The sequence below is a fragment of the Hypomesus nipponensis genome, chromosome 17 (genome assembly GCF_054491055.1).
Source record: "Hypomesus nipponensis isolate SF chromosome 17, ASM5449105v1, whole genome shotgun sequence".
Lineage (NCBI taxonomy): Eukaryota > Metazoa > Chordata > Actinopteri > Osmeriformes > Osmeridae > Hypomesus > Hypomesus nipponensis.
In genome coordinates this window covers 23,384,890-23,409,844 of record NC_140377.1, presented here as the reverse complement: position 1 = coordinate 23,409,844, position 24,955 = coordinate 23,384,890, and the positions used below count along the sequence as shown (strand labels likewise).

General features: G+C 54.0%; 1 protein-coding gene across 1 annotated transcript; it reads right to left on the bottom strand.

Moving 5' to 3' along the window:
• Positions 1–5,397: 5,397 nt before the first annotated feature.
• smarca4a (SWI/SNF related BAF chromatin remodeling complex subunit ATPase 4a) lies at positions 5,398–24,522 on the bottom strand. Its single transcript, XM_084677132.1, is given in 35 exon segments — positions 5,398–5,982; positions 6,125–6,258; positions 7,074–7,206; positions 7,292–7,393; positions 8,416–8,524; positions 9,339–9,604; positions 9,949–10,167; positions 10,364–10,441; positions 10,739–11,005; positions 11,093–11,256; positions 11,361–11,527; positions 12,543–12,589; positions 12,819–12,905; positions 13,045–13,152; positions 13,633–13,746; positions 13,885–14,127; positions 14,212–14,322; positions 14,839–14,905; positions 15,404–15,567; positions 16,180–16,327; positions 16,500–16,612; positions 16,901–16,955; positions 17,055–17,185; positions 17,929–17,976; positions 18,078–18,245; positions 18,377–18,550; positions 18,787–18,960; positions 19,219–19,345; positions 19,719–19,925; positions 19,927–19,972; positions 20,848–20,943; positions 21,270–21,689; positions 21,843–21,969; positions 22,066–22,376; positions 24,346–24,522. Coding segments are annotated over 34 exon segments (4,926 nt in total). The 5' UTR covers positions 22,345–22,376; positions 24,346–24,522; the 3' UTR covers positions 5,398–5,949.
• Positions 24,523–24,955: the final 433 nt, after the last annotated feature.

The following is a 24,955-nucleotide window of genomic DNA, read 5'->3' as shown; positions in this document are numbered from 1 at the left end:
ATTCAGATAAGAAGGAATATATATATATATATCCAGAGAGAGAGATAGAAGGAGAGAAAGAGAGAGGGAGTTAGAGAGAGAGTTAAAGAGAGGGAGAGAGTTAGAGGGAGAGAGAGACAGGGTTAGAGGGAGAGACAGAGGGAGGGTTAGAGGGAGGGAGAGACAGAGGGAGGGACACCTGAAGCCTTGACCCAGGGTCGAGCCCCAGCCTCAGATCTCTCGTGAGACCAGAAAGTGGACGTTGCACAACCAGCATGACACATCAACAGCCGCCCGCCTGCCCCTGCCTGCCTCCCTCCGCCCTCCCCGGGGCTCTGCAGGGTCTTCTGGGAAACCTTGACTGGTGCACCGCACAGGGGACACGGTGTACGTAGTGTGTGTGTGTGTGTGCGTATGTTGTGGCAGCTTGTTGGGTCACACTGATCAGTATTTGTCAGAGGAGAGTTTTTCCCATGCTCTGCAATATTGATCTGGTTCCTAAAGGGAATAACAATGATGTTTTCAAAACACTAAAGAGTGTTCGAATGTTCAAAATCATTTAAACAAAATGTTCAGTCAAACTCTCCTCATAATCTTTGCCCCCCCCCTCTGTGCGCCCCCCCTCTTCCCCCACACAGCAGCTCCATCTTCCTCGCAGCAACATGAAACGTCAGTATGTGACCTTGCCATGACTAGCCCCAGCAACACTGCCTCACAGCAGGTGACCCTCCTCACAAGACGATCCTCCTCTGTGTCTTCCACTCTGCTAACTTGAACGGTTTCTGAGCAGCTTCTCAATCAGCCTCCCAGAGGGACTGCAGCCATGCCCACCAGGCTGTCAGGAAGGAAGCAGCTTGAGTGGAGATGGACAAGGTTTTAAGAGAGACGGAGAGAGAGACAGGGAGAGAGACAGGAGGAAGAGAGAGACAGGGAGAGAGACAGGAGGAAGAGAGAGACAGGGAGAGAGGAAGAGAGAGACAGAGAGACAGGGAGGAAGAGAAAGACAGGGAGAGACAGAGAGACAGGGAGAGAGCGAGGAAGAGACGGAGAGAGAGAGACTGGGAGAGACAGAGAAAGAGACAGGAAGAGAGAGACACAGAGACAGGGAGAGAGAGAAAGAGAGAGACAGAGGGCCCTATTTTAACGATCTGAAATTTACCGACGTGCGTCTGTGAAGGGAAAGGTCGAGTGCAAAATGATACAAAGTCAATTGCACACAAACACACACACAGAGCTTCTCTTCACAGGAACCTACATGACCTATATCCCTGGCCTGTGAAAGGGGGGTTCAGGTCCCCTTACCACACTTCAGCTGAACTGGTTCACATACAGGTGTGTGTGTGTGTGTGTGAAGAGGAGGGAGGTGACAGTATATAGGAGGAGGAGATGACAGTATAGAGAAGGGAGGTGACAGTAGAGAGGAGGGAGGTGACAGTATAGAGGTGGAGGGAGGTGACAGTATAGAGGAGGGAGGCGACAGTATAGAGGAGGGAGGCGACAGTATAGAGGTGGAGGGAGGTGACAGTAGAAAGGTGGAGGGAGGTGACAGTAGAGAGGGAGGTGACAGTATAGAGGTGGAGGGAGGTGACAGTATAGAGGAGGAGGGAGGTGACAGTATAAAGGAGGGGGGAGGTGACAGTATAAAGGAGGGAGGTGACAGTAGAGAGGAGGAGGGAGGTGACAGTATAGAGGAGGAGGGAGGTGACAGTATAGAGGTGGAGGGAGGTGACAGTATAGAGGTGGAGGGAGGTGACAGTATAGAGGTGGAGGGAGGTGACAGTAGAGAGGTGGAGGGAGGTGACAGTAGAGAGGTGGAGGGAGGTGACAGTATAGAGGTGGAGGGAGGTGACAGTATAGAGGTGGAGGGAGGTGACAGTAAAGAGGTGGAGGGAGGTGACAGTATAGAGGTGGAGGGAGGTGACAGTATAGAGGTGGAGGGAGGTGACAGTAGAGAGGTGGAGGGAGGTGACAGTAGAGAGGTGGAGGGAGGTGACAGTATAGAGGTGGAGGGAGGTGACAGTAGAGAGGTGGAGGGAAGTGACAGTAGAGAGGTGGAGGAAGGTGACAGTATAGAGGGAGGTGACTGTATAGAGGTGGAGGGAGGTGACAGTATAGAGGAGGAGGGAGGTGACAGTAGAGAGGAGGGAGGTGACAGTAGAGAGGTGGAGGGAGGTGACAGTATAGAGGTGGAGGGAGGTGACAGTAGAGAGGTGGAGGGAGGTGACAGTATAGAGGTGGAGGGAGGTGACAGTAGAGAGGTGGAGGGAGGTGACAGTAGAGAGGAGGAGGGAGGTGACAGTATAGAGGAGGAGGGAGGTGACAGTAGAGAGGAGGGAGGTGACAGTATAAAGGAGGGAGGTGACAGTAGAGAGGAGGAGGGAGGTGACAGTATAGAGGTGGAGGGAGGTGACAGTATAGAGGTGGAGGGAGGTGACAGTATAGAGGAGGAGGGAGGTGACAGTAGAGAGGAGGGAGGTGACAGTATAAAGGAGGGAGGTGACAGTAGAGAGGAGGGAGGTGACAGTATAAAGGAGGGAGGTGACAGTATAGAGGAGGAGGGAGGTGACAGTATAGAGGAGGAGGGAGGTGACAGTATAGAGGTGGAGGGAGGTGAAAGTATAGAGGTGGAGGGAGGTGACAATATAGAGGAGGGAGGTGACAGTAGAGAGGAGGGAGGTGACAGTATAAAGGAGGGAGGTGACAGTAGAGAGGAGGAGGGAGGTGACAGTATAGAGGAGGAGGGAGGTGACAGTATAGAGGTGGAGGGAGGTGACAGTATAGAGGAGGAGGGAGGTGACAGTAGAGAGGAGGGAGGTGACAGTATAAAGGAGGGAGGTGACAGTAGAGAGGAGGAGGGAGGTGACAGTATAGAGGAGGAGGGAGGTGACAGTATAGAGGTGGAGGGAGGTGACAGTATAGAGGAGGAGGGAGGTGACAGTAGAGAGGAGGGAGGTGACAGTATAAAGGAGGGAGGTGACAGTAGAGAGGAGGGAGGTGACAGTATAAAGGAGGGAGGTGACAGTAGAGAGGAGGAGGGAGGTGACAGTAGAGGAGGAGGGAGGTGACAGTAGAGAGGTGGAGGGAGGTGACAGTATAGAGGTGGAGGGAGGTGACAATATAGAGGAGGGAGGTGACAGTAGAGAGGAGGGAGGTGACAGTATAAAGGAGGGAGGTGACAGTATAAAGGAGGGAGGTGACAGTAGAGAGGAGGAGGGAGGTGACAGTATAGAGGAGGAGGGAGGTGACAGTATAGAGGTGGAGGGAGGTGACAGTATAGAGGAGGAGGGAGGTGACAGTAGAGAGGAGGGAGGTGACAGTATAAAGGAGGGAGGTGACAGTAGAGAGGAGGAGGGAGGTGACAGTATAGAGGTGGAGGGAGGTGACAGTATAGAGGTGGAGGGAGGTGACAGTATAGAGGTGGAGGGAGGTGACAGTATAGAGGAGGAGGGAGGTGACAGTAGAGAGGAGGGAGGTGACAGTATAAAGGAGGGAGGTGACAGTAGAGAGGAGGAGGGAGGTGACAGTATAGAGGAGGAGGGAGGTGACAGTAGAGAGGAGGGAGGTGACAGTATAAAGGAGGGAGGTGACAGTATAGAGGAGGAGGAGGGAGGTGACAGTATAGAGGTGGAGGGAGGTGACAGTAGAGAGGAGGGAGGTGACAGTATAGAGGGAGGTGACAGTATAGAGGAGGAGGAGGGAGGTGACAGTAGAGAGGAGGAGGGAGGTGACAGTATAGAGGAGGAGGGAGGTGACAGTATAGAGGTGGAGGGAGGTGACAGTATAGAGGAGGAGGGAGGTGACAGTAGAGAGGAGGGAGGTGACAGTATAAAGGAGGGAGGTGACAGTAGAGAGGAGGAGGGAGGTGACAGTATAGAGGAGGAGGGAGGTGACAGTATAGAGGAGGAGGGAGGTGACAGTATAGAGGTGGAGGGAGGTGACAGTATAGAGGAGGAGGGAGGTGACAGTAGAGAGGAGGGAGGTGACAGTATAAAGGAGGGAGGTGACAGTAGAGAGGAGGAGGGAGGTGACAGTATAGAGGAGGAGGGAGGTGACAGTATAGAGGAGGGAGGTGACAGTATAAAGGAGGGAGGTGACAGTATAGAGGAGGAGGAGGGAGGTGACAGTATAGAGGAGGAGGGAGGTGACAGTAGAGAGGAGGGAGGTGACAGTATAGAGGGAGGTGACAGTATAGAGGAGGAGGAGGGAGGTGACAGTAGAGAGGAGGGAGGTGACAGTATAGAGGGAGGTGACAGTATAGAGGAGGAGGAGGGAGGTGACAATAGAGAGGAGGGAGGTGACAGTAGAGAGGAGGGAGGCGACAGTATAGAGGTGGAGGGAGGTGACAGTAGAGAGGAGGAGGGAGGTGACAGTATAAAGGAGGGAGGTGACAGTATAGAGGAGGAGGAGGGAGGTGACAGTATAGAGGAGGAGGGAGGTGACAGTAGAGAGGAGCAGGGAGGTGACAGTAGAGGAGGGAGGGAGGTGACATTAGAGGAGGAGGAGGGAGGTGACAGTATAGAGGAGGAGGAGGGAGGTGACAATAGAGAGGAGGGAGGTGACAGTAGAGAGGAGGGAGGCGACAGTATAGAGGTGGAGGGAGGCGACAGTAGAGAGGAGGAGGGAGGTGACAGTATAAAGGAGGGAGGTGACAGTATAGAGGAGGAGGAGGGAGGTGACAGTAAAGAGGAGGAGGGAGGTGACAGTAGAGGAGGGAGGTGACAGTAGAGGAGGGAGGTGACAGTAAAGAGGAGGAGGGAGGTGACAGTAGAGGAGGGAGGTGACATTAGAGGAGGGAGGTGACAGTAGAGGAGGGAGGTGACAGTAGAGGAGGGAGGTGACAGTAGAGGAGGGAGGTGACAGTAGAGGAGGGAGGTGACAGTAGAGGAGGGAGGTGACAGTAGAGGAGGGAGGTGACAGTAGAGGAGGGAGGTGACAGTAGAGGAGGGAGGTGACAGTAGAGGAGGGAGGTGACAGTAGAGGAGGGAGGTGACAGTAGAGGAGGGAGGTGACAGTAGAGGAGGGAGGTGACAGTAGAGGAGGAGAGAGGTGACAGTAGAGAGGAGGGAGGTGACAGCATAGAGGAGCAGCAGTACTGGGATGTTCCTATGGTTATGACTGGAGCAACAGAGGCCTTATTAACAGCACCAGAGAAGGATCCTTCAGAACATGCAGCTGCAAAATCTCATGTGGATGCAGAGCTCTCCCTGGTGGCCAGAACAGGGATTTACTACAGCAGGAAGGAAGAGAGAAACAGACAGGAAGGAAGGGAGACAGACAGGAAGGAAGAGACACACTGAAGAATTATGAGATGTCTTTATTGTAGTTTTTGTATTCCAGTGACACAGACACAAAAGAGAAAAAACCTTCATACCCTGCCCCCCCCCCTCCCTCCCCCTCCCCCCCCCACCTCCTCCCCCCCCCCCCACCACACACACAGCTCAGGAGAGGGGTTAGAGTGTACCGTGATCCTGTGTTTCCTTAAATTAAACGAAGAGACAGAAACAGGAAGAGAGAGGAGAGAGACAGAGAGATATAAGCTACAGTTTACAGGAAGAGAGAGAGGAGAGAGACAGAGAGATATAAGCTACAGTTTACAGGAAGAGAGAGAGAGATATACAACCTGAAAGCTACAGTTTACACAACAGTGCTGTCTCAACAACAACACTGAAACTATAACTGACAAGGGAGGAAAAAAAAGCAACAAAAGAATTTCATTTTAAAATGCCGTTAACTATCAACTATCTGTGGTCCAGAGGGGGGGGGGGGGGGGTGAAACCATGACGACCACTCACCCCCCACTCTTCTACACTTCTCTTTGTCAAGTTTTGAATGTTGAACTTTATTAAATGGTAATACATTTTCTCACTAAAAATCAGCTTGTCTAGTCAACTAGGTAAGGGGGAGGGGGTAGGTAAGGAGGGTTATGAGGGGTGCAAGAGGAGGTCCGGGGGGGTCCAGGAGATGGTGTGCTCAGTCCTCTTCACTGCCACTGGCAGAACGCTCCTACAACACAGAACCTCACTTACTGCTGGTAGAGTGTCTGTGTGTGTGTGTGTGTGTGTGTGTGTGTGTGTGTGTGTGTGTGTGTGAGTGACTGTGTGTGTGTGAGAGAGAGGGTGTGGGTGTGTGAGTGTGTGAGCCTCACCTCCTCCTGCTCCTCCTCACTATCGTCGTCGCTGACGACGGGCTTGGCCCTGGAGCCCCGACCCCTGCGGCGCTGGCTCCGCCCCCTATCCTTCTCCTTCCTGCCCAGCTTGATCTTCACCTTCACCGAGCGAGCTGGAGGAAAACACAGGGGTTCAAGTAAAAACAAGTCCTGAACCTTTTTTGGGGGGTGGAGAGAAACTGCACAGACAGACTTATCTTCAACGGCACCATTTATTTTCAAGTATTACGATTGTATGTTAAAATTGTAACTTAAATACGTAAATATAAATAAATACATACATTTGCAAAATTGTGAATGACAAGTTCATCTTCCGCAATAAATGTGCACAAACGTATTTCTAAGTGGCAGACACGGTCAGTCATAGACACGGTGTGTCAGCTGTAACAGATGCTCCAGGCAACGTCGTAAGTTTGAGAGCACGGGCAGCGGCTCTATGACCGAGTCTAACTCGAGCAAGCACTTTCTTACCGCTGCTGGCATATAGTAGCTTTCTCGAGCAAAACGTGCAGAAACAAGCACCAGGCTCTCTCAGTTTCTGGCACCAACTGCCAAACGGCTCACTGTCTCTACCTTCTTCTACCCACACCCAGAGTCATTTATTCAGAGTAGTGCATCTTCCCCAGGCTTCATGAGTTTGCGCTCCATGTTTTCACCAACAACTCTAACGTGACGTATGGATCTCATTCACTCGGTGTTGCCAGGACCCGCCCTGCTCTGCTTCTGATAGGCTTGGAACGTTAGTTATATCTCCATTCCACTCACATGATTGGTAGGTGAAATCAATTGACTCGAAAATATTAAACTGCATGCAAGTTCCCAAATTATTATTATTTTTCCTCAAGGCTGACGCCAGGCATCCGGCACGGAATACTTTAAGTCCTGAAAACAGATCACTGCTGTGTGTGTGTGTGTGTTAACCCCTCACATTCAGACTCTGAGCCTTCGTCCAGCTCCTCCTCCTCCTCCTCGCTGTCCTCCCCCTCGCTGTCCTCCTCCTTCTCCACCTTCTGCCTCACACTGGTAAACACCGACTGGAGCACTATGGAGTCCTCGTAGATCTGGAGATTAGAGAGGCTAGGGTCAGGGTGGAGTCATCAGGCTGGGGTCAGGGGTCATCAGGATGGGGTCAGGTGGAGGTCTAACCAGAGAGCCCTCCAGGTTGAAGGTCTGGGCGTTCTGACAGAGCAGCATCACATCCTTCTCCAGGTCGTTCAGACTGCGGTACTTATGACTGCGGATCCGATCCTGGGGGAGGAGAGAGAGGGGGGAGAGCAGGGAGGAGGAGAGAGAGAGAGAGAGAGAGAGAGAGAGAGAGAGAGAGAGAGAGAGAGAGAGAGAGAGAGAGAGAGAGAGAGAGAGAGAGAGAGAGAGAGAGAGAGAGAGAGAGAGAGAGAGAGAGAGAGAGAGAGAGAGAGAGAGAGAGAGAGAGAGAGAGAGAGAGAGAGAGAGAGAGAGAGAGAGAGAGAGAGAGAGAGAGAGAGAGAGAGAGAGAGAGAGAGAGAGAGAGAGAGAGAGAGAGAGAGAGAGAGAGAGAGGAGAGAGCAGGAAGGAGAGAGGGAGAGAGAGAGAGAGAGAGAGAGAGAGAGAGAGAGAGGGCAGGAAGGAGAGAGGGAGAGAGAGAGAGAGAGAGAGAGAGAGAGAGAGAGAGAGAGAGAGCAGGAAGGAGAGAGGGAGAGAGAGAGAGAGAGAGAGAGAGAGAGAGAGAGAGAGAGAGAGAGAGAGAGAGAGAGAGAGAGAGAGAGAGAGAGAGAGAGAGAGAGGGGGGGGAGCAGGGAGGAAAGAGAGAGAGAGGGGGGGGGAGAGCAGGGAGGAAGGAGAGAGAGAGGGAGAGAGCAGGAAGGAAGGAGAGAGAGAGCAGGAAGGAAGGAGAGAGAGAGGGAGAGAGCAGGAAGGAGAGAGAGAGGGAGAGAGCAGGGAGGAAGGAGAGAGAGAGGGAGAGCAGGGAGGAAGGAGAGAGAGAGAGAGAGAGCAGGGAGGAAGGAGAGAGAGAGAGAGAGCAGGGAGGAAGGAGAGAGAGAGAGCAGGGAGGAAGGAGAGAGAGAGAGAGAGCAGGGAGGAAGGAGAGAGAGAGAGCAGGGAGGAAGGAGAGAGAGAGAGCAGGGAGGAAGGAGAGAGAGAGAGCAGGGAGGAAGGAGAGAGAGAGAGCAGGGAGGAAGGAGAGAGAGGGGGAGAGAGCAGGGAGGAAGGAGAGAGAGAGCATGGTTTGATCAGAGCAAGTCCTCTATGCCGGCTGCCTGCTTCCTGGTTCCTGCTTCCTGGTTCTGTACCTTGATCTTCCTGAAGTCCACAGGCTTCCTAATGAGCTCATAGTACTCAGGTAGCTCCTTCCTGGAGGGCAGCTGGATAAACACCTCACTCAGCTGGCGGCCATTACTGCTGTGGGGGGGGGGGGGGGTAGACTCTTAGTGCACTTCAACTACAGCATACTAGTCCTTTAGAGATTGGCAGGTCACAGACAGACAGGGTGTGAGAGGAGAGACATTCAGATAGACAGGCTCCATTAAGACAGGAGACACATTCAGATTCAGGTGGAGAGCGACAGACAGGTGGAGAGCGACAGATAGCTGGAGACAGACAGACAGAGACACAGGTGGAGACAGACAGCTGGAGACACAGACAGGTGGAGAGCGACCGACGGAGACAGACAGAAGATGGAGACAGACAGCCAGGTGGAGACAGCCAGACAGGTGGAGACAGCCAGACAGGTGGAGACACAGACAGGTGGAGACAGCCAGACAGGTGGAGACACAGACAGGTGGAGACAGAGACAGGTGGAGACAGACAGACAGCCAGGTGGAGAGAAACAGACAGACAGGTGGAGACAGAGACAGGTGGAGACAGACAGACAGGCAGGTGGAGAGCAACAGACAGACAGGTGGAGAGCAACAGACAGACAGGTGGAGAGCAACAGACAGACAGGCGGAGAGCAACAGACAGACAGCCAGGTGGAGAGCAACAGACAGACAGGTGGAGAGCAACAGACAGACAGGTGGAGAGCAACAGACAGACAGCCAGGTGGAGAGCAACAGACAGACAGGTGGAGAGCAACAGACAGACAGGTGGAGAGCAACAGACAGACAGCCAGGTGGAGAGCAACAGACAGACAGGTGGAGAGCAACAGACAGACAGCCAGGTGGAGAGCAACAGACAGGCAGGGAGTGAGAGGAGACACACATGAACACCCCCTCACCCGTCCTTGTACTTAATAACGGCGTCCACCATCTTCTTCATCTTCTTGGTGAGAGAGGGGGGGTTGGGGGACAGCTTCTCCGCGGGGGGGCGCCCCCTCTTCTTGGCCTTCTTCCCTTCCTCCTCCTTGTCTCTGCCCCGCCCCCCACTGGAGCTGGGCGTGGCCGGACCCGGGAGGTCGGGGTCACGGTCTCTCTTCCTCTTCCTGGTGGTCTTCTTGTGGCGCACCTCCTCCTCAATCTCATCCAGGGTGCCCTCCTCAATGGCCTGGGAGAGGAGGGGGGGGGGGTCAGACTATGGACCTGCTCTCACCTCTCTGTTTATCTATTTATCCATCATCCAACCATCTCCCTCCCTCCCTCCCTCCCCCTCTCTCTCTCCTTCCATCATCCAACCATCTCCCCCCTCTCTCTCCTTCCATCATCGAACCATCTCCCTCCCCCCTCTCTCTCCTTCCATCATCCAACCATCTCCCTCCCTCCCCCTTTCTCTCCTTCCATCATTCAACCATCTCCCTCCCCCCCCCCTCTCCTTCCATCGTCATCTCCCTCATCATTCATCCATCCTCTCTTCTCTCTCCCCCAGATCTGAGACAGTCAGGGCTGACTGACCTTGAGCCACTGTTTCTCTGTGAGTGAGTCACTGTAGTCGACCTCCTTCCTCTGGCGGGAGCCGCGGCCAAACATCTTCTCCTCCTCCTCCTCGCAGGTGAGCCGCTCCACCTCGGCGTCGTCCTTCATGATCCAGGTGGGCAGCTCCTCGTCCTCCATAAGGCGGGGACGGCGCTTCACGTTCCGGGCCTCCTCCCGGCGCCGGTCCAGGTCCATACGCTGGGGGAACATGACTCACTTAGATACCACGTCTGAACTAACAGGTTCTCTTGTATGAGGGACAGGTTCTCCTTATGAGGGACAGGTTCTCCTTATGAGGGACAGGTTCTCCTGTATGAGGGACAGGTTCTCCTGTACGAGGGACAGGTCCTCCTGTACGAGGGACAGGTTCTCCTTATGAGGGACAGGTTCTCACCATGAACTGTTCAAACTCCTCCTCACTCCTGGCGATCATCTGGTTGACTGTCTCATCATCAGGGACCTCATCTTCCTCCTGGGAGAGAGAGCAGAGGTAAGACCAGGGGGGAAAGAGGAGACAGACAGAGAGAGAGAGTTCAGAGAAGTCTGATCTCTCCAGGAGAACCCCATGCATGTGTCGGAATGCTGGAATTACCAGGGAAACTAGGACAAACGAAACAGAGGAACCCTACTGTTCTATGTATGTGTGAAAAAGCAGGATTCAAAAAAGGAAAAAACAGGGAGAAACAGAGCATGACAGGGAGAGAGATGGAAGTGATGTCAGTGATGGGGGGGGTGTGTGGTGTGTTTTTGGAGGTCTACTTACACCCACCCACGTCCCCCCTGCCCGCCAGCCCCCCTGGGGGCAGGCCTCATCCTGCTCCTCATGCTCCAGGATGGCCTGCAGGAAGGCCCGGCGCTCGTGGCTCGATGACTTCTGGTCGAACATGCCCGCCTGGATGACCTTCTGGTCCACGTTCAGCTTGTACTTGGCCGCTGCCAGGATCTTCTCCTCCACGCTGTTGACGGTGCAGAGGCGCAGCACGCGCACCTCATTCTGCTGCCCAATGCGGTGGGCCCTGTCCTGAGCCTGGAGGTCCTGGAGAGGAGGAGGAGAGGGTCAGGGATGGAGGGATGGATACCTGCTGTGTGTGTGTACCTGCTGTGTGTGTGTGTGTGTGTGTACCTGGTGAGGGTTCCAGTCTGAGTCGAAGATAACGACCGTGTCTGCAGACTGCAGGTTGAGGCCCAACCCTCCCGCCCGCGTCGACAGCAGGAACACAAAATACTCTGACGCAGGGTCGTTAAAGGTCTTCAGCAACATGCCCCTGTCCTCCGCCTTGGTGGTCCCTGCTCACACACACACACACCACACCACACACACACACACGGTTAGGAACCATGGATGTGTTCTACTAGGAAAGGACATCCTTGATCTCCCCTCCCCCCCTCACCGTCCAGGCGGAGGTATTTAAAGTTGCGGTAGGCGAAGTAGTCCTCCATGATGGTCATGAGGGTGGTCATCTGACAGAAGAGCAGCACCTTGTGGTTGGTGACCCTCAGCTTGGGCAGAATACGGTCCAGAACCTCAAACTTCCCCGAGGAGCGGTACAGGTCTGGCCTGGAGGAAAACAGGATCAGACACAGATAGTAACACAGGATCAGCACAGATAGTAACACAGGATCAGCACAGATAGTAACACAGGATCAGCACAGATAGTAACACAGGATCAGCACAGATAGTAACACAGGATCAGCACAGATAGTAACACAGGATCAGCACAGATAGTAACACAGGATCAGCACAGATAGTAACACAGGATCAGACACAGATAGTAACACAGGATCAGCACAGATAGTAACACAGGATCAGCACAGATAGTAACACAGGATCAGCACAGATAGTAACACAGGATCAGCACAGATAGTAACACAGGATCAGACACAGATAGTAACACAGGATCAGACACAGATAGGAACATACAGTGACAATAACAGACAGTTCACCACATTACTGACAGACAGACAGTTTACACTACATATTACTACAGTAACAGACGTTAACATGTATTAACAGTAACAGACAGTTTACACTACATGTTACTACAGTAACAGATGTTAACATGTATTAACAGTAACATGTCGTAACATGCAGGGTTGGGGAGTAACGGATTACAAGTAATCTGATTACAAAATAATTGTAACTGTAATCCGTTACATTACTGGCACACAAAATATTGGATTACAGATACTTTTGAAAAACATCACTAGCTTGTTAGAACTGTGACCATGGCTGCCTAACAACAATGCAAACATGTCGCACCAACACACTGCATTTTGATTAGCGTGGATTAGCGATTTATTTGAATTTTACAGGTACACTTGCACTTAGAGATTCATGTTGTTTATTTGTAACTTGCTTAACTACATGGTCTTATGGTTCTTCCCTTCGGCACTTATTTTAGTTGTTCACAATGTGTGCTTCATGTTTTGGCTACCCGCAATGTTTTTGGGGCTATCTTGTTGTTATTATCAGTGACCTATGCACTTTGTAAAGCTCTCTCTTGGAAGTCGCTTTGGATGAAAGCATCTGCTAAATGAATACATGTAAATAAGAGACGGTAACAGACACCTACCCACTCACTACTCCTCCTGTGTAGCCCAGGTGCTCAGAGAAGGACTCCTGGAGACAGACACACCAGAGTTACACAACAACCACAGGCTCTCACACAAGGGTCAATCTGAACACTGATCAGGCTCTCACACAAGAGTCAATCTGAACACTGATCAGGCTCTCACACAAGGGTCAATCTGAACACTGATCAGGCTCTCACACAAGGGTCAATCTGAACACGCACTATTTAAGGTGGACTGGGGGAGGTGTGCTATTTAAGGTGGACTGGGAGGTGTACCTCTATATGCTGGAACATGTAAGGATGGTTGCAGATCTTCCTCAGCTGCATGATGGTGTTCATTAGAGTCTTGGTTCCACCTTTACCCTGAAACACAACACACACACAGTTACAGCACACACACAGTTACAGCACACACACAGTTACAGCACACACACAGTTACAGCACACACACAGTTACAGCACACACACAGTAACATGAAAGCACACAGGTATATCTGCTCACCTTCTTGTCCTTCTCAGAGCCGTCGGTCAGCAGCACCCCCTTGGCCTGCATGTGTCTGTACAGCACCCTCTGCAGAGCTGACATGTCACACTTGATCACATACTCCACCTGCCACACACACACACACACACACAACACATCAGGACAGAGACATTTATAGAAAGAGAGAGAGTAGAGGGACAGAGCGAGCATGAGTGTGTGTGAGAGAGAGAGTAGAGGGACAGAGCGAGCATGAGTGTGTGTGAGAGAGAGAGTAGAGGGAGAGAGCGAGCATGAGTGTGTGTGAGAGAGAGAGTAGAGGGAGAGAGCGAGCATGAGTGTGTGTGAGAGAGAGAGTAGAGGGAGAGAGCGAGCATGAGTGTGTGTGAGAGAGAGAGTAGAGGGAGAGAGCGAGCATGAGTGTGTGTGAGAGAGAGAGTAGAGGGAGAGAGCGAGCATGAGTGTGTGTGAGAGAGAGAGTAGAGGGAGAGAGCGAGCATGAGTGTGTGTGAGAGAGAGAGTAGAGGGAGAGAGCGAGCATGAGTGTGTGTGAGAGAGAGAGTAGAGGGAGAGAGCGAGCATGAGTGTGTGTGAGAGAGAGAGAGGTACCTTCTCAGGTAGCTGAGCCTCCACTTCCTTCTTGAGGCGGCGCAGCAGGAAGGGGCGGAGCACCTTGTGGAGACGCCTGATGATCAGGATGGTCTCCTCCTCGTTCAGGTCCACCTGCGGGAGGTCCACATCTGGCTCACCTTCAGCCCGTCATGGTGTGTGTGTGTGTGAACATGTGTGTGTCTCACCTTCAGCCCGTCATGGTGTGTGTGTGTGTACACGTGTGTGTGAACATGTGTGTGTGTATCTCACCTTCTCCCCCGTCATGGCGAAGGGGGCGTTGAACCACTGCTCGAAGGTGCTGCAGCTCTTGAAGATGGTGGGCAGCAGGAAGTTGAGCAGCGCCCAGAGCTCCGGCAGCTTGTTCTGCAGCGGCGTGCCCGTCAGCAGCAGGCGCCGCGGGGCCAGGTAGTGGGTGTTCAGCACCACCGTCAGCTTACAGTGGTGGTTCTTCATCCGGTGACCCTCGTCCACAATCATGTACTTCCAACGCAGCTGGAGGGAGAGGTTACCATGTCAGGACCTGCATAGTGTGTGTCCTACCTTAACCAGGACCTGCATAGTGTGTGTGTGTCCTACCTTAGCCAGGACCTGCTTGTCCTTGATGATGTACTCGTAGGTGGTCAGCAGAACGTTGAACTTGCCGCTGCGCAGGATGGGGACGAACGCACGCCTCGCTTGCGGCGATCCCTTGACAAACACACACACACACACACACACACACAGTGAGACTCCTGTCCCAGGAGCTCCCTCCCTCTGTTAGGATACTCACAGCACATGTCAAAACCCCCACCAGGAGCAACAACAACATTGCCGATCTTGCACCATGCTCCATCCAATACAGAGAGATGTATCAAGCCGGGCTGGGTATGCAGCCACAGAGAGATGTATCAAGCCGGGCTGGGTATGCAGCCACAGAGAGATGTATCAAGCCGGGCTGGGTATGCAGCCACAGAGAGATCAGTTTGCCCTCCATTGTGAAACTATAAATGTTTACCATGACCAACATTTGCTACGTTACAAGAAACACAACAACAAGCTGATTGGACATAGCTCGCAAAAATCGTTCCTCATTTACATAAAGTCTCAACTCGAGTCGTGTTGCTACCCAGAATGCACCCTGCAAGCGATTCGCCTGGCTCCATTGAAAACTAATGGTACGCATGTGTTGCTAGTGGACACGCACCGCAAGAGTGTCTGACTCACCTTGTAGGACACCTTGACCACCGATGGAGCCCACTTATCAAACTCATACACCCAGTTAGACAGAGTCCTGCACACACACAAAGGAAAAGTTAGTTCCAGACCAAGCCAGCTCAAGCCTTAATATTCCCCACACAACACTAGAGAGAAGGAGAGGAGGAGAGAGGAGGAGGAGGAGAGGAGAGAGGAGGAGAGAGGAGGCAGGAGGAGAGGAGAGAGGAGGAGGAGGAGGAGGAGAGGAGAGAGGAGGAGGAGAGAGGAGGAGAGAGGAGGCAGGAGGAGAGGAGAGAGGAGGAGGAGGAAAGGAGAGAGGAGGAGGAGGAGGAGAGAGGAGGCAGGAGGAGAGAAGGAGAGGAGGAGAGGAGGAGAGAGGAGGCAGGAGGAGAGGAGAGAGGAGGAGAGAGGAGGCAGGAGGAGAGGAGAGAGGAGGAGAGAGGAGGCAGGAGGAGAGGAGAGAGGAGGAGGAGAGGAGAGAGGAGGAGGAGAGGAGAGCTGAAAGGGGGGAGGCGGAGAGGAGGAGGAGAGCTGAAAGGGGGGAGGAGAGGAGGGAGGAGGAGAGCTGACATACGAGAGTGGAACGATGATGAGGAAGGGTCCGTTGATGCGTTTCATCTCCATCAGGTAGGTGATGAGAGCGATGGTCTGGATGGTCTTGCCCAGACCCATCTCATCAGCCAGGATCCCGTTCAGGTTGTTGTTGTACAGAGACACCAGCCACTCCAAACCCTTGATCTGGGGCAGAACACACTGATGACACACCCTGCCCCACACACACCCTGCCCCACACACACCCTGCCCCACACACACCCTGCACCACACACACCCTGCCCCACACACACACACACACACACACCCTGCCCCACACACACCCTGCCCCACACACACACACACACCCTGCCCCACACACACCCTGCCCCACACACACCCTGCACCACACACACCCTGCACCACACACACCCTGCCCCACACACACCCTGCACCACACACACCCTGCACCACACACACCCTGCACCACACACACCCTGCCCCACACACACCCTGCCCCACACACACACACACACCCTGCCCCACACACACCCTGCACCACACACACCCTGCCCCACACACACCCTGCCCCACACACACACACACACACACACACACCCTGCCCCACACACACCCTGCACCACACACACCCTGCACCACACACACCCTGCACCACACACACCCTGCACCACACACACCCTGCACCACACACACACACACACCCTGCCCCACACACACCCTGCCCCACACACACCCTGCCCCACACACACCCTGCCCCACACACACACACACACACACACACACAGCACCCCCCCGTACCTGGTACTGTTTGAGCTGTCCGTTGATCAGCAGGGTGGACTGCTGATCCACTCTCTCGGTGACGGCATGAGCCACAGCGTAGTAGGACTGCAGGCCGCGGGCGAAGGCAGCGCTGCCGTACTCATCATCCACGTCCTGCTTGGCATGTCTGTGGGGGGAACACTGCTTACTGATGCCCACACACAGAGAGAGAGTGAGTATGTGTGTGTGTGTGTGTGTGGGGGGGCAGCCCAGGTGGAAGGTGTGTGTGTGGAAGGTGTGCGTGTGTGTGTGGGAGGGGGGGGCAGCCCAGGTGGAAGGTGTGTGTGGGGGACTCGTACTCGATGATGTGGCGAACGTCGAACTCTGACACGTCTTCTGTGTCCGGGTCTGGAATCTTTTTCTTCTCCTCTGGGGGCGTGGCCTTGGACGACTGTGGCTCCTCCTCCTCTTCCTGGGGGGACGGAGGCAGAGGAGGGTCACACATACACACACTCTATACATACACACTCACTTCTTTCTCACAGCCAGCTCCCCCTGGGGGGGCTCTAGGGGGTCCTCCTCCCCCTGGGGGGGCTCTAGGGGGCCCTCCTCCCCCTGGGGGGGCTCTAGGGGGCCCTCCTCCCCCTGGGGGGGCTCTAGGGGGCCCTCCTCCCCCTGGGGGGGCTCTAGGGGGCCCTCCTCCCCCTGGGGGGGCTCTAGGGGCTCCTCCTCCCCCTGGGGGGGCTCTAGGGGGTCCTACCTCGTCCTCCTCTGAGCCGCTGTCTTCACTGTCTGAGCGGGGCGCCACCTCGTACCTGCACACACACACAGACACATCAGCATTCAGTAGAACAAGGTCCAGGCTAGAACAAGTGTGTGTGTGTGTGTGTGTGTGTGTGTGTGTGTTGGCCCACCCAGGGTTCATCTCCAGCCAGGCCTCCAGCTGCCCGGCCCTGGGGGCCTCCAGCCCCGTCAGGATCTTGCCACTGTCCATGTGGATCACCTTCACTGGCAGGTCACTCATCTGACTGCTCTCATCCAGGGGCTGGAGCAGGACACACGGACACAGGTAAACACACAGACAGGTAGACACACACAGGTAGACACACAGACAGGTAGACACACACAGGTAGACACACAGACAGGTAGACACACACAGGTAAACACACAGACAGGTAGACACACAGACAGGTAGACACACACAGGTAGACACACAGACAGGTAGACACACACAGGTAGACACACAGACAGGTAGACACACACAGGTAAACACACAGACAGGTAGACACACAGACAGGTAAACACACAGACGGGTAAACACACAGACAGGTAGACACACACAGGTAAACACACAGACAGGTAAACACACAGACGGGTAAACACACAGACGGGTAAACACACAGACGGGTAGACACACAGACGGGTAAATACACAGACAGGTAAACACACAGACAGGTAGACACACAGGTAAACACACAGACAGGTAAACATACAGACAGGTAAACACACAGACAGGTAGACACACAGACAGGTAGACACACAGACAGGTAGACACACAGACAGGTAGACCGTCTGGCAGCGAGACAAACAGACAGGTACGTAAACAGACAGGCAGGGAGACAGACAGGCAGGGAGACAAACAGGCAGGGAGACAGACAGGCAGGGAGACAGACAGGCAGGGAGACAGACAGGCAGGGAGACAGACAGGCAGGGAGACAGACAGGCAGGCAGAGGGACATGTAAACAGACACAGAAAAGGTAGACAGACAGGTAGACAGACAGATTCACCTCTCCATCAGGACCCAGTCCAGACCCCCCTTCTGTGTTCTCTGGCTTCTGGAGGAAAGAGACAACTTAGATACCCATAACTTTGACCCATGACCCCATAACCCTGACCCCTGACCCTTCCCGTGACCCCTGACCCCCACCACCATCACCTTCTTCTTCTTTTTCTTCTTCTTGTCCTTCAGCGCCTGCACGGCCTTGTGGGCGCGGACCAGTTCTGTGAGGTTGGCCACGTACTCATCGGTCTGCTGCAGCAGGTAGGCCAAGCGCTTGTCCTTCTTCTGGTCAATCAGCTTCCTGTAGCCCTCCTCATCCTCAGCCTGCACACACACACAACATATGCACAGACAATGCAGGTGTGTGTATGAAAAGGTGTTTGGATGTACATGGCTGTGTGCAGGTGTGTGTGTGCAGGTGTGTGTGCAGGTGTGTCTACAGGTGTGTGTCTCACCATCAGCCTCCTCATCCTCTCCTTCTCGATGCGTTCGTTCTCCTTCTTCTGCTCGCGCTCCGTGTTGGCGTGGTAGGTGGCCACGGCCTTGGTGGCCTTCTGCAGCTTGGCAGCCATGGAGCGGTGGTACTCCTTAAAGTCCTTAGCATGCTGCAGGATGCTGTTCAGGTACTCCTGCACACACACACACACACACACAATTAGAGTTGTAGTCATCTGAAAGGAGAACCCAATGTGATAACCCTCCTGCTATACTGTGCTGCTCTGAGCTGCTCTGAGCTGCTCTGAGCTGCTCTGAGCTGCTCAGAGCTGCTCAGAGCAGCTCAGAGCAGCTCAGAGCAGCTCAGAGCAGCTCAGAGCAGCTCAGAGCAGCTCAGAGCAGCTCAGAGCAGCTCAGAGCAGCCCCTCACCTGGTGTTTCTGCCGGCGCTTCCTCTCCTGCTCGATCTTCTGCTGCTTCTCCAGCTTCTCAGTGATGCGAGCCTCCCTCAGGGACTGGCGCTTGCTGCGCTTGTAGGCCTTGGCGTTCAGAGCCGTCTCCAACGCTGTGTCCCTGCGCATGCACACCACCACCTCCTGACGCAGCTGGGGGGAGAGAGGGGGAGAGTGTTAGCGAGAGAGGAGGGCAGGGATGATGGGGAAGGAGAGAGGAGGAGGGAAGGAGATAGGTGGAGGGTAAGTAAAGAGGAGGAGGGTAAGGAGAGAGGAGGAGGGAAGGAGAGAGGAGGAGGGTAAGGAGAGAGGAGGAGGGTAAGGAGAGAGGAGGAGGGAAGGAGAGAGGAGGAGGGTAAGGAGAGAGGAGGAGGGTAAGGAGGGAGGAGGAAAGGGGTGCTGGGGAGGTACCTGTCTCTGGAAGGTGAGGAGGCGGAGGGCCTTCAGCTCGATGTTGGCCTTAGTCCTCAGGTCTCCAGCCAGAGATCCAGGAAGCTGCTCCAACTCCTGGATACGGTGGGCGATACGAGCTTGGAGCCTGTGCACACACACACACACCATTGAACCATTGGTGCACATGGAACCAATCTGAGCTAGTTGTGGTCCAGGTCCAGACTGGTCTCACCTGAACTCTCTCTCCTGGTCTCACCTGTACTCTCTCCTTCAGGATCTCTCCTGAACTCTCTCACCTGGTCTCTCCTGCAGGATCTCACCTGAACTCTCTCTCCTGGTCTCTCCTGGTCTCACCTGAACTCTCTCTCCTGGTCTCACCTGAACTCTCTCTCCTGGTCTCACCTGAACTCTCTCTCCTGGTCTCACCTGAACTCTCTCTCCTGGTCTCTCCTGGTCTCACCTGAACTCTCTCTCCTGGTCTCTCCTGAACTCTCTCTCCTGGTCTCTCCTGGTCTCACCTGAACTCTCTCTCCTGTAGGATCTCCACAGGGTCCAGTCCTCTGGGCTTTTGGATGGGTGTGATCCTGTTCTGCTTCTGGTGCAGCACCATGGGGGGGGGCTGGGCGGGCTGGCCGGGGGACTGGGTCTGGGGGGGCATGACGGGGGAGGCAGCCGGGGGCACGGAGGGGGGGGCGGGGGAGGGGCGGCCAGTGGGCTGGGGGGGGCAGCTTCTGGGGGGCGCTGGATGGAGCAGCAGCGTTCACCATGGGGCCTGCAACACAGAGGGGTCACAGGTCACTATGCTGCTGGGGGGGTCTGTGTGTAGGGAGGGGGGGGGGGTCTGTGAGTAGGGAGGGGGGGGGTCTGTGTGTAGGGAGGGGGGGGGGGGTCTGTGAGTAGGGAGGGGGGGGGGTCTGTGAGTAGGGAGGGGGGGGGTCTGTGAGTAGGGAGAGGGGGGGTCTGTGAGTAGGGAGGGGGGGGGGTCTGTGAGTAGGGAGGGGGGGGGTCTGTGAGTAGGGAGAAGGGGGGTCTGTAAGTAGGGAGGGGGGGGGTCTGTGAGTAGGGAGGGGGGGGGTCTGTGAGTAGGGAGAGGGGGGGTCTGTAAGTAGGGAGGGGGGGGGTCTGTGAGTAGGGAGGGGGGGGGTCTGTGAGTAGGGAGGGGGGGGGGTCTGTGAGTAGGGAGGGGGGGGGGTCTGTGAGTAGGGAGGGGGAGGGGTCTGTGAGTAGGGAGAGGGGGGGGTCTGTGAGTAGGGAGGGGGAGGGGTCTGTGAGTAGGGAGGGGGAGGGGTCTGTGAGTAGGGAGAGGGGGGGGTCTGTGAGTAGGGAGAGGGGGGGTCTATGAGTAGGGAGGGGGGGGGTCTGTGAGTAGGGAGGGGGAGGGGTCTGTGAGTAGGGAGAGGGGGGGTCTGTGAGTAGGGAGGGGGGGGGTCTGTGAGTAGGGAGGGGGAGGGGTCTGTGAGTAGGGAGAGGGGGGGTCTGTGAGTAGGGAGAGGGGGGGTCTGTGAGTAGGGAGAGGGGGGGTCTGTGAGTAGGGAGGGGGAGGGGTCTGTGTGTGTTTAGATGTTTGCATCATCTCTAAAACACATTTGATTTTGACTCAGAACATAACCACCATCCCAGCTCGGAGGTCAGGGGTCGAGACCTCACCTTCAGGCCAAGGTTTGGGGGGGCCGTTGGTTGGGGGCCCCTGCATGCTGGGGGGTCCAGAGGGGCCAGGGGGGGGCATGGTCGGTCCTCCCATACCTGCAGAGCACGGCAACATCAGCCTCGGTAATAGGGTTTCCACGGCAACACAGCCATGGATACCAGCAGTGACCACCAGGGGTCTCAAACCCTCTCTCTTCCTGCTCATCTTGTTGTAACATTATACACAGTACACACACATGTACATTATAGACACACACACACGTACATTAATATCTCTACATACATCTATAAGAGATGTATATTGTATCAGTATTTATCAATATCCATCTGTATCAATATACATACATACATACATCTCCCCATCTATCTATATGTGTGCTTGACGGACATCTCCTCCATCCAATGGGTTAGTGGCAGCTTACCGTGAGGTCTGTTATAGTTGGCCTGAGCAGGCCCGGGCCCCGCCCCTGGCCCTGCCCCCGGTCCGGCGGCCATGTTGGGTAGGGGCGGCTGCTGCATGCCAGGCATGGGCCTCTTCCCCTGCACAGCCATCTGCAAGTGGTCTGGGAGGGGCTGGCCGCGCGCCAGCATCTTGTAGGCCATGATCTGAGCCCGGAGCTGGTGCAGCTGGTTCTGGTTGAAGGGAGCAGGACCCCCAGCACCAGCCCCAGCCCCAGCACCGGGGCCGGGGCCTGGGCCTCCCCCGCGGCCAGGGGCCCCGAGCGCCTGGGGGTCCCCACTGCCCTCCATCGGGCCGGACGGCATCATGGGGCCGGGGGGAGGGCCGTTGGCCGGGACAGGGCTTGGGGCATGGTCCGAGCCCCCCAGAGGGGAGGGGTATCCTGGAGAGGAGGGGGAGGCAGCTTCGCTGGTTTATAAAATCAACACATAGGGATGGAACTAAAGAAAAAATCCTCTACACCGAGTACATACCAAGCCCCCCGCAAGGGGGAAGGGGGCTAGGGGGGGCTGGGACGGGGTCTGGGAGGGCTTACCCTGGGAGTGCTGGTCCAGGGGGCTGGGAGGGGGTCCCATGCCGCTGTGCCCCCCTGGTCTCATCCCCTTCATCTGGGCATAGCGAGGGTCATCAGGCACCGCCTCCTTATGCATGCCCTCCATAGGCTGCACACACCACACGTAGTTAACAATACAGTTGACTTGTACAAGATTGTAATGTTGACTCATTTAGCACAGAGACACATCCACCAAACATCTTACTTTGTGCATCTGGTGCATGTTCTCCTGGGGGTACCCCCCGGGCCCCTGGGGGGGGTGAGACTGCCCAGGGCCAGCGGGACCGGGGCTGGGGCCCATCATGGTGTGCGTGGAGCCAGGCGATGGGCCCGGGCCAGGGCTGGGGCCCATCATGGTGTGGCCGGAGCCAGGTGAGGGACCAGGGCCGGGGCTGGGGCCCATCATGGCCCCGGGAGAGGGGCCTGGGCCTGGGGAGGGCCCCGGACGAGGGGTTCCTCCCATAGGGGGGTCCGGGGTGGACATGTCTCAGGGTCTGGAGTCAGCCGCTGGTCAGTCTGAGGAGACAGGAGAGGAGAGGTGAGACAGGAGAGGAGAGACAGGAGAGAGGTGAGGTAGAGGAGAGACAGGAGAGAGAGGTGAGAGAGGTGAGACAGGAGAGGAGAGGTGAGACAGGAGAGGAGAGGTGAGACAGGAGAGGAGAGACAGGAGAAAGGAGATAGGAGAGACAGGAGAGAGAGCGGTGAGACAGGAGATAGGAGAGGAGACAGGAGAGAGGTGAGACAGGAGAGACAGGAGAGAGAGAGGTGAGACGAGAGAGAGGGGTGAGACAGGAGATAGGAGAGACAGGAGATAGGAGAAGTGAGACAGGAGAGAGAGAGGTGAGACAGGAGAGAGAGGTGAGACAGGAGAGAGAGGTGAGACAGGAGAGGTGAGAGAGAGACAGGAGAGGGGCTGCCCTCCCTTGTAAAGTCGGGGCAGTAAACAGTACATTTACATTTATTCATTTCATTTAGCAGACGCTTTTATCCAAAGCGACTTCCAAGAGAGAGCTTTACAACAGTAAAGGGCCCAGAGAGCCCAGCCACACAGGGGACTACTTCAGTGCTATGATACAACACAATATGTCTGCTGTTTATATGTCCCTTTGAATAAGAGTCTGATCACTAAATAAAATGTAACGCATCATGTTATGTACGCTTACTCAATGCAAGTTGATTTGGACAAAGGAATCTGATTAACAGTATGTGCATGTAAGCATCTTCATCCATTCTGATGTAATTACTCCACACGAAGCTTGCAAACGAATTCACCCAGCCAATGACGTTTGGGTCAATTAGGTCAAATATGATATATTTGTTGATATGTGCATTTGTACGGGTGTGTCCGTGTGTGGTGTTCCGCTGGTCTGGTCGTAGTGTGTTGAGTGACCGGCATGTTATCTGGTGCTTGTTGCTCTCCGACATCTCCCCGTTACCGGCAGGTTTCTTTAATAAACACAATCCTTGCCTATTGGTCTTTATCTAACTGAACACCAAATGGTTTCAATAGATAAAAGATTCGAAAAGGTTTTTCTGATGCAATACAATAATTGGCTTAATTACAAAAAAAATTGCAAGCTAGCATCTTAGAATAAGTTGAGAATCGTATACAGTACTGCAGTAGAGAGTCACTTCTCCATACAAACAAGCAATAAGTTAGACCGGCTAATTAAACAACAAATGTTGGCAAAACGTAGCATACATTTCTTAAAGATGAGCGTGTAATTTGCAATCAATTTAGACTGTGAGGGCAAAACAAATAAAAGCAGCTCATCAATTCACTGTAGCTAGCTAGGCAGCTAGCCAGACAATCCAGCTAAACAAACTTGATTGAAAACAAAACATTATCAGTTAGGTTAGAGCTAGCTAGTCGCTAGCTATTTAGCTTAGCAGCTAACCAGATATGTTTACTGTAGCGAGGAAGTTAGGCGGGTTCAATTAGCCTTGTTGGTTTGTTTGAAGTAAAATTGCTTTTATTTATTTGACTTTTTAAAATCACGACCAAACGTATACATGTATAGCGTTACCTGGCTAAATACGTTTAAATTGAAGACCTTATCACAAAGACTGAAAGAGTTCACAAGCTAGTACTGCATTGCTAATGGTTAGCAGGCTATCTAGTCTGCTACTAGCGACCATGCCGTTCACCGGTTCAGTACGGTGGAAAAATCGGTTCTGTTAATCGTTTGGGATACAGCAGAATATTAAAAAAGTATAATTGAGTCTCGATGTGATTGATCCAGCGCGCCTCCCGTACCCCGGTCTCCGTCTCCGCTCTACATACCTCCCGAAAACTTCACCAAATTCATTCATTTGCTCTGCTGTCAGCGCCGCGGAAATATGGGCTGAGATCTTGGTCATGTCTACCGATTTCTTCCAATTTAAACGTACCATAACACATTTATTTGATTTCTAAAATCCAATTTCCAAGAATAATATGTTCTTAAATTGACTGCGTAAAAGAAATAAAAGGCCGGTGACTTACAGGCAGGGAATTTTATCGGTGTAGTCTCTCTGTTGTGTCCCTTCGATATCCTTCAAGGTAGAAACAAAGACCGACCGAGCCAGATCGCTTTTTTTCCCTTCCCCTCACCCTCCTCTCCGCTGGTTTCGCTCGAAACGGAACGGAACGGCCTTCTCTACAGTCTCGAGCGCCCCCTCTACAAGCTCATTGCCCCGTGAAGAGCGCGCATGCGTACAGACGGCCTGGTTGCAGGCAGGAATGCGGGCCCGGTGTGCGCGCGTGGGGGATGGGTGTTAACGCAGAACACCGAACACGGACAAATAAGATGATTTCAGAATCCGGGTCGTGCTTGCAAACGTATTTTATTTGACGGTTAAAACTAATACTCTCCGATCTCACAAACAGACTCTACACCGTGTAATAATGCAAGTGTTGTTGACAGGGTCTGTACGGAGAACCGCGCATGGCGTCTCACTGGTCACCAGCCAATAAAAAAAATGCCGTGTATAGCCTCAACCTATTGGATAAAGGGCTGCTTTGTATAGATCAGTGACCAAAACACCTGATATGCGTCTATAATGATCCTTTTTAACAGACTTAGTTTAACAAAAACAGACCTTCACCTTCAGTC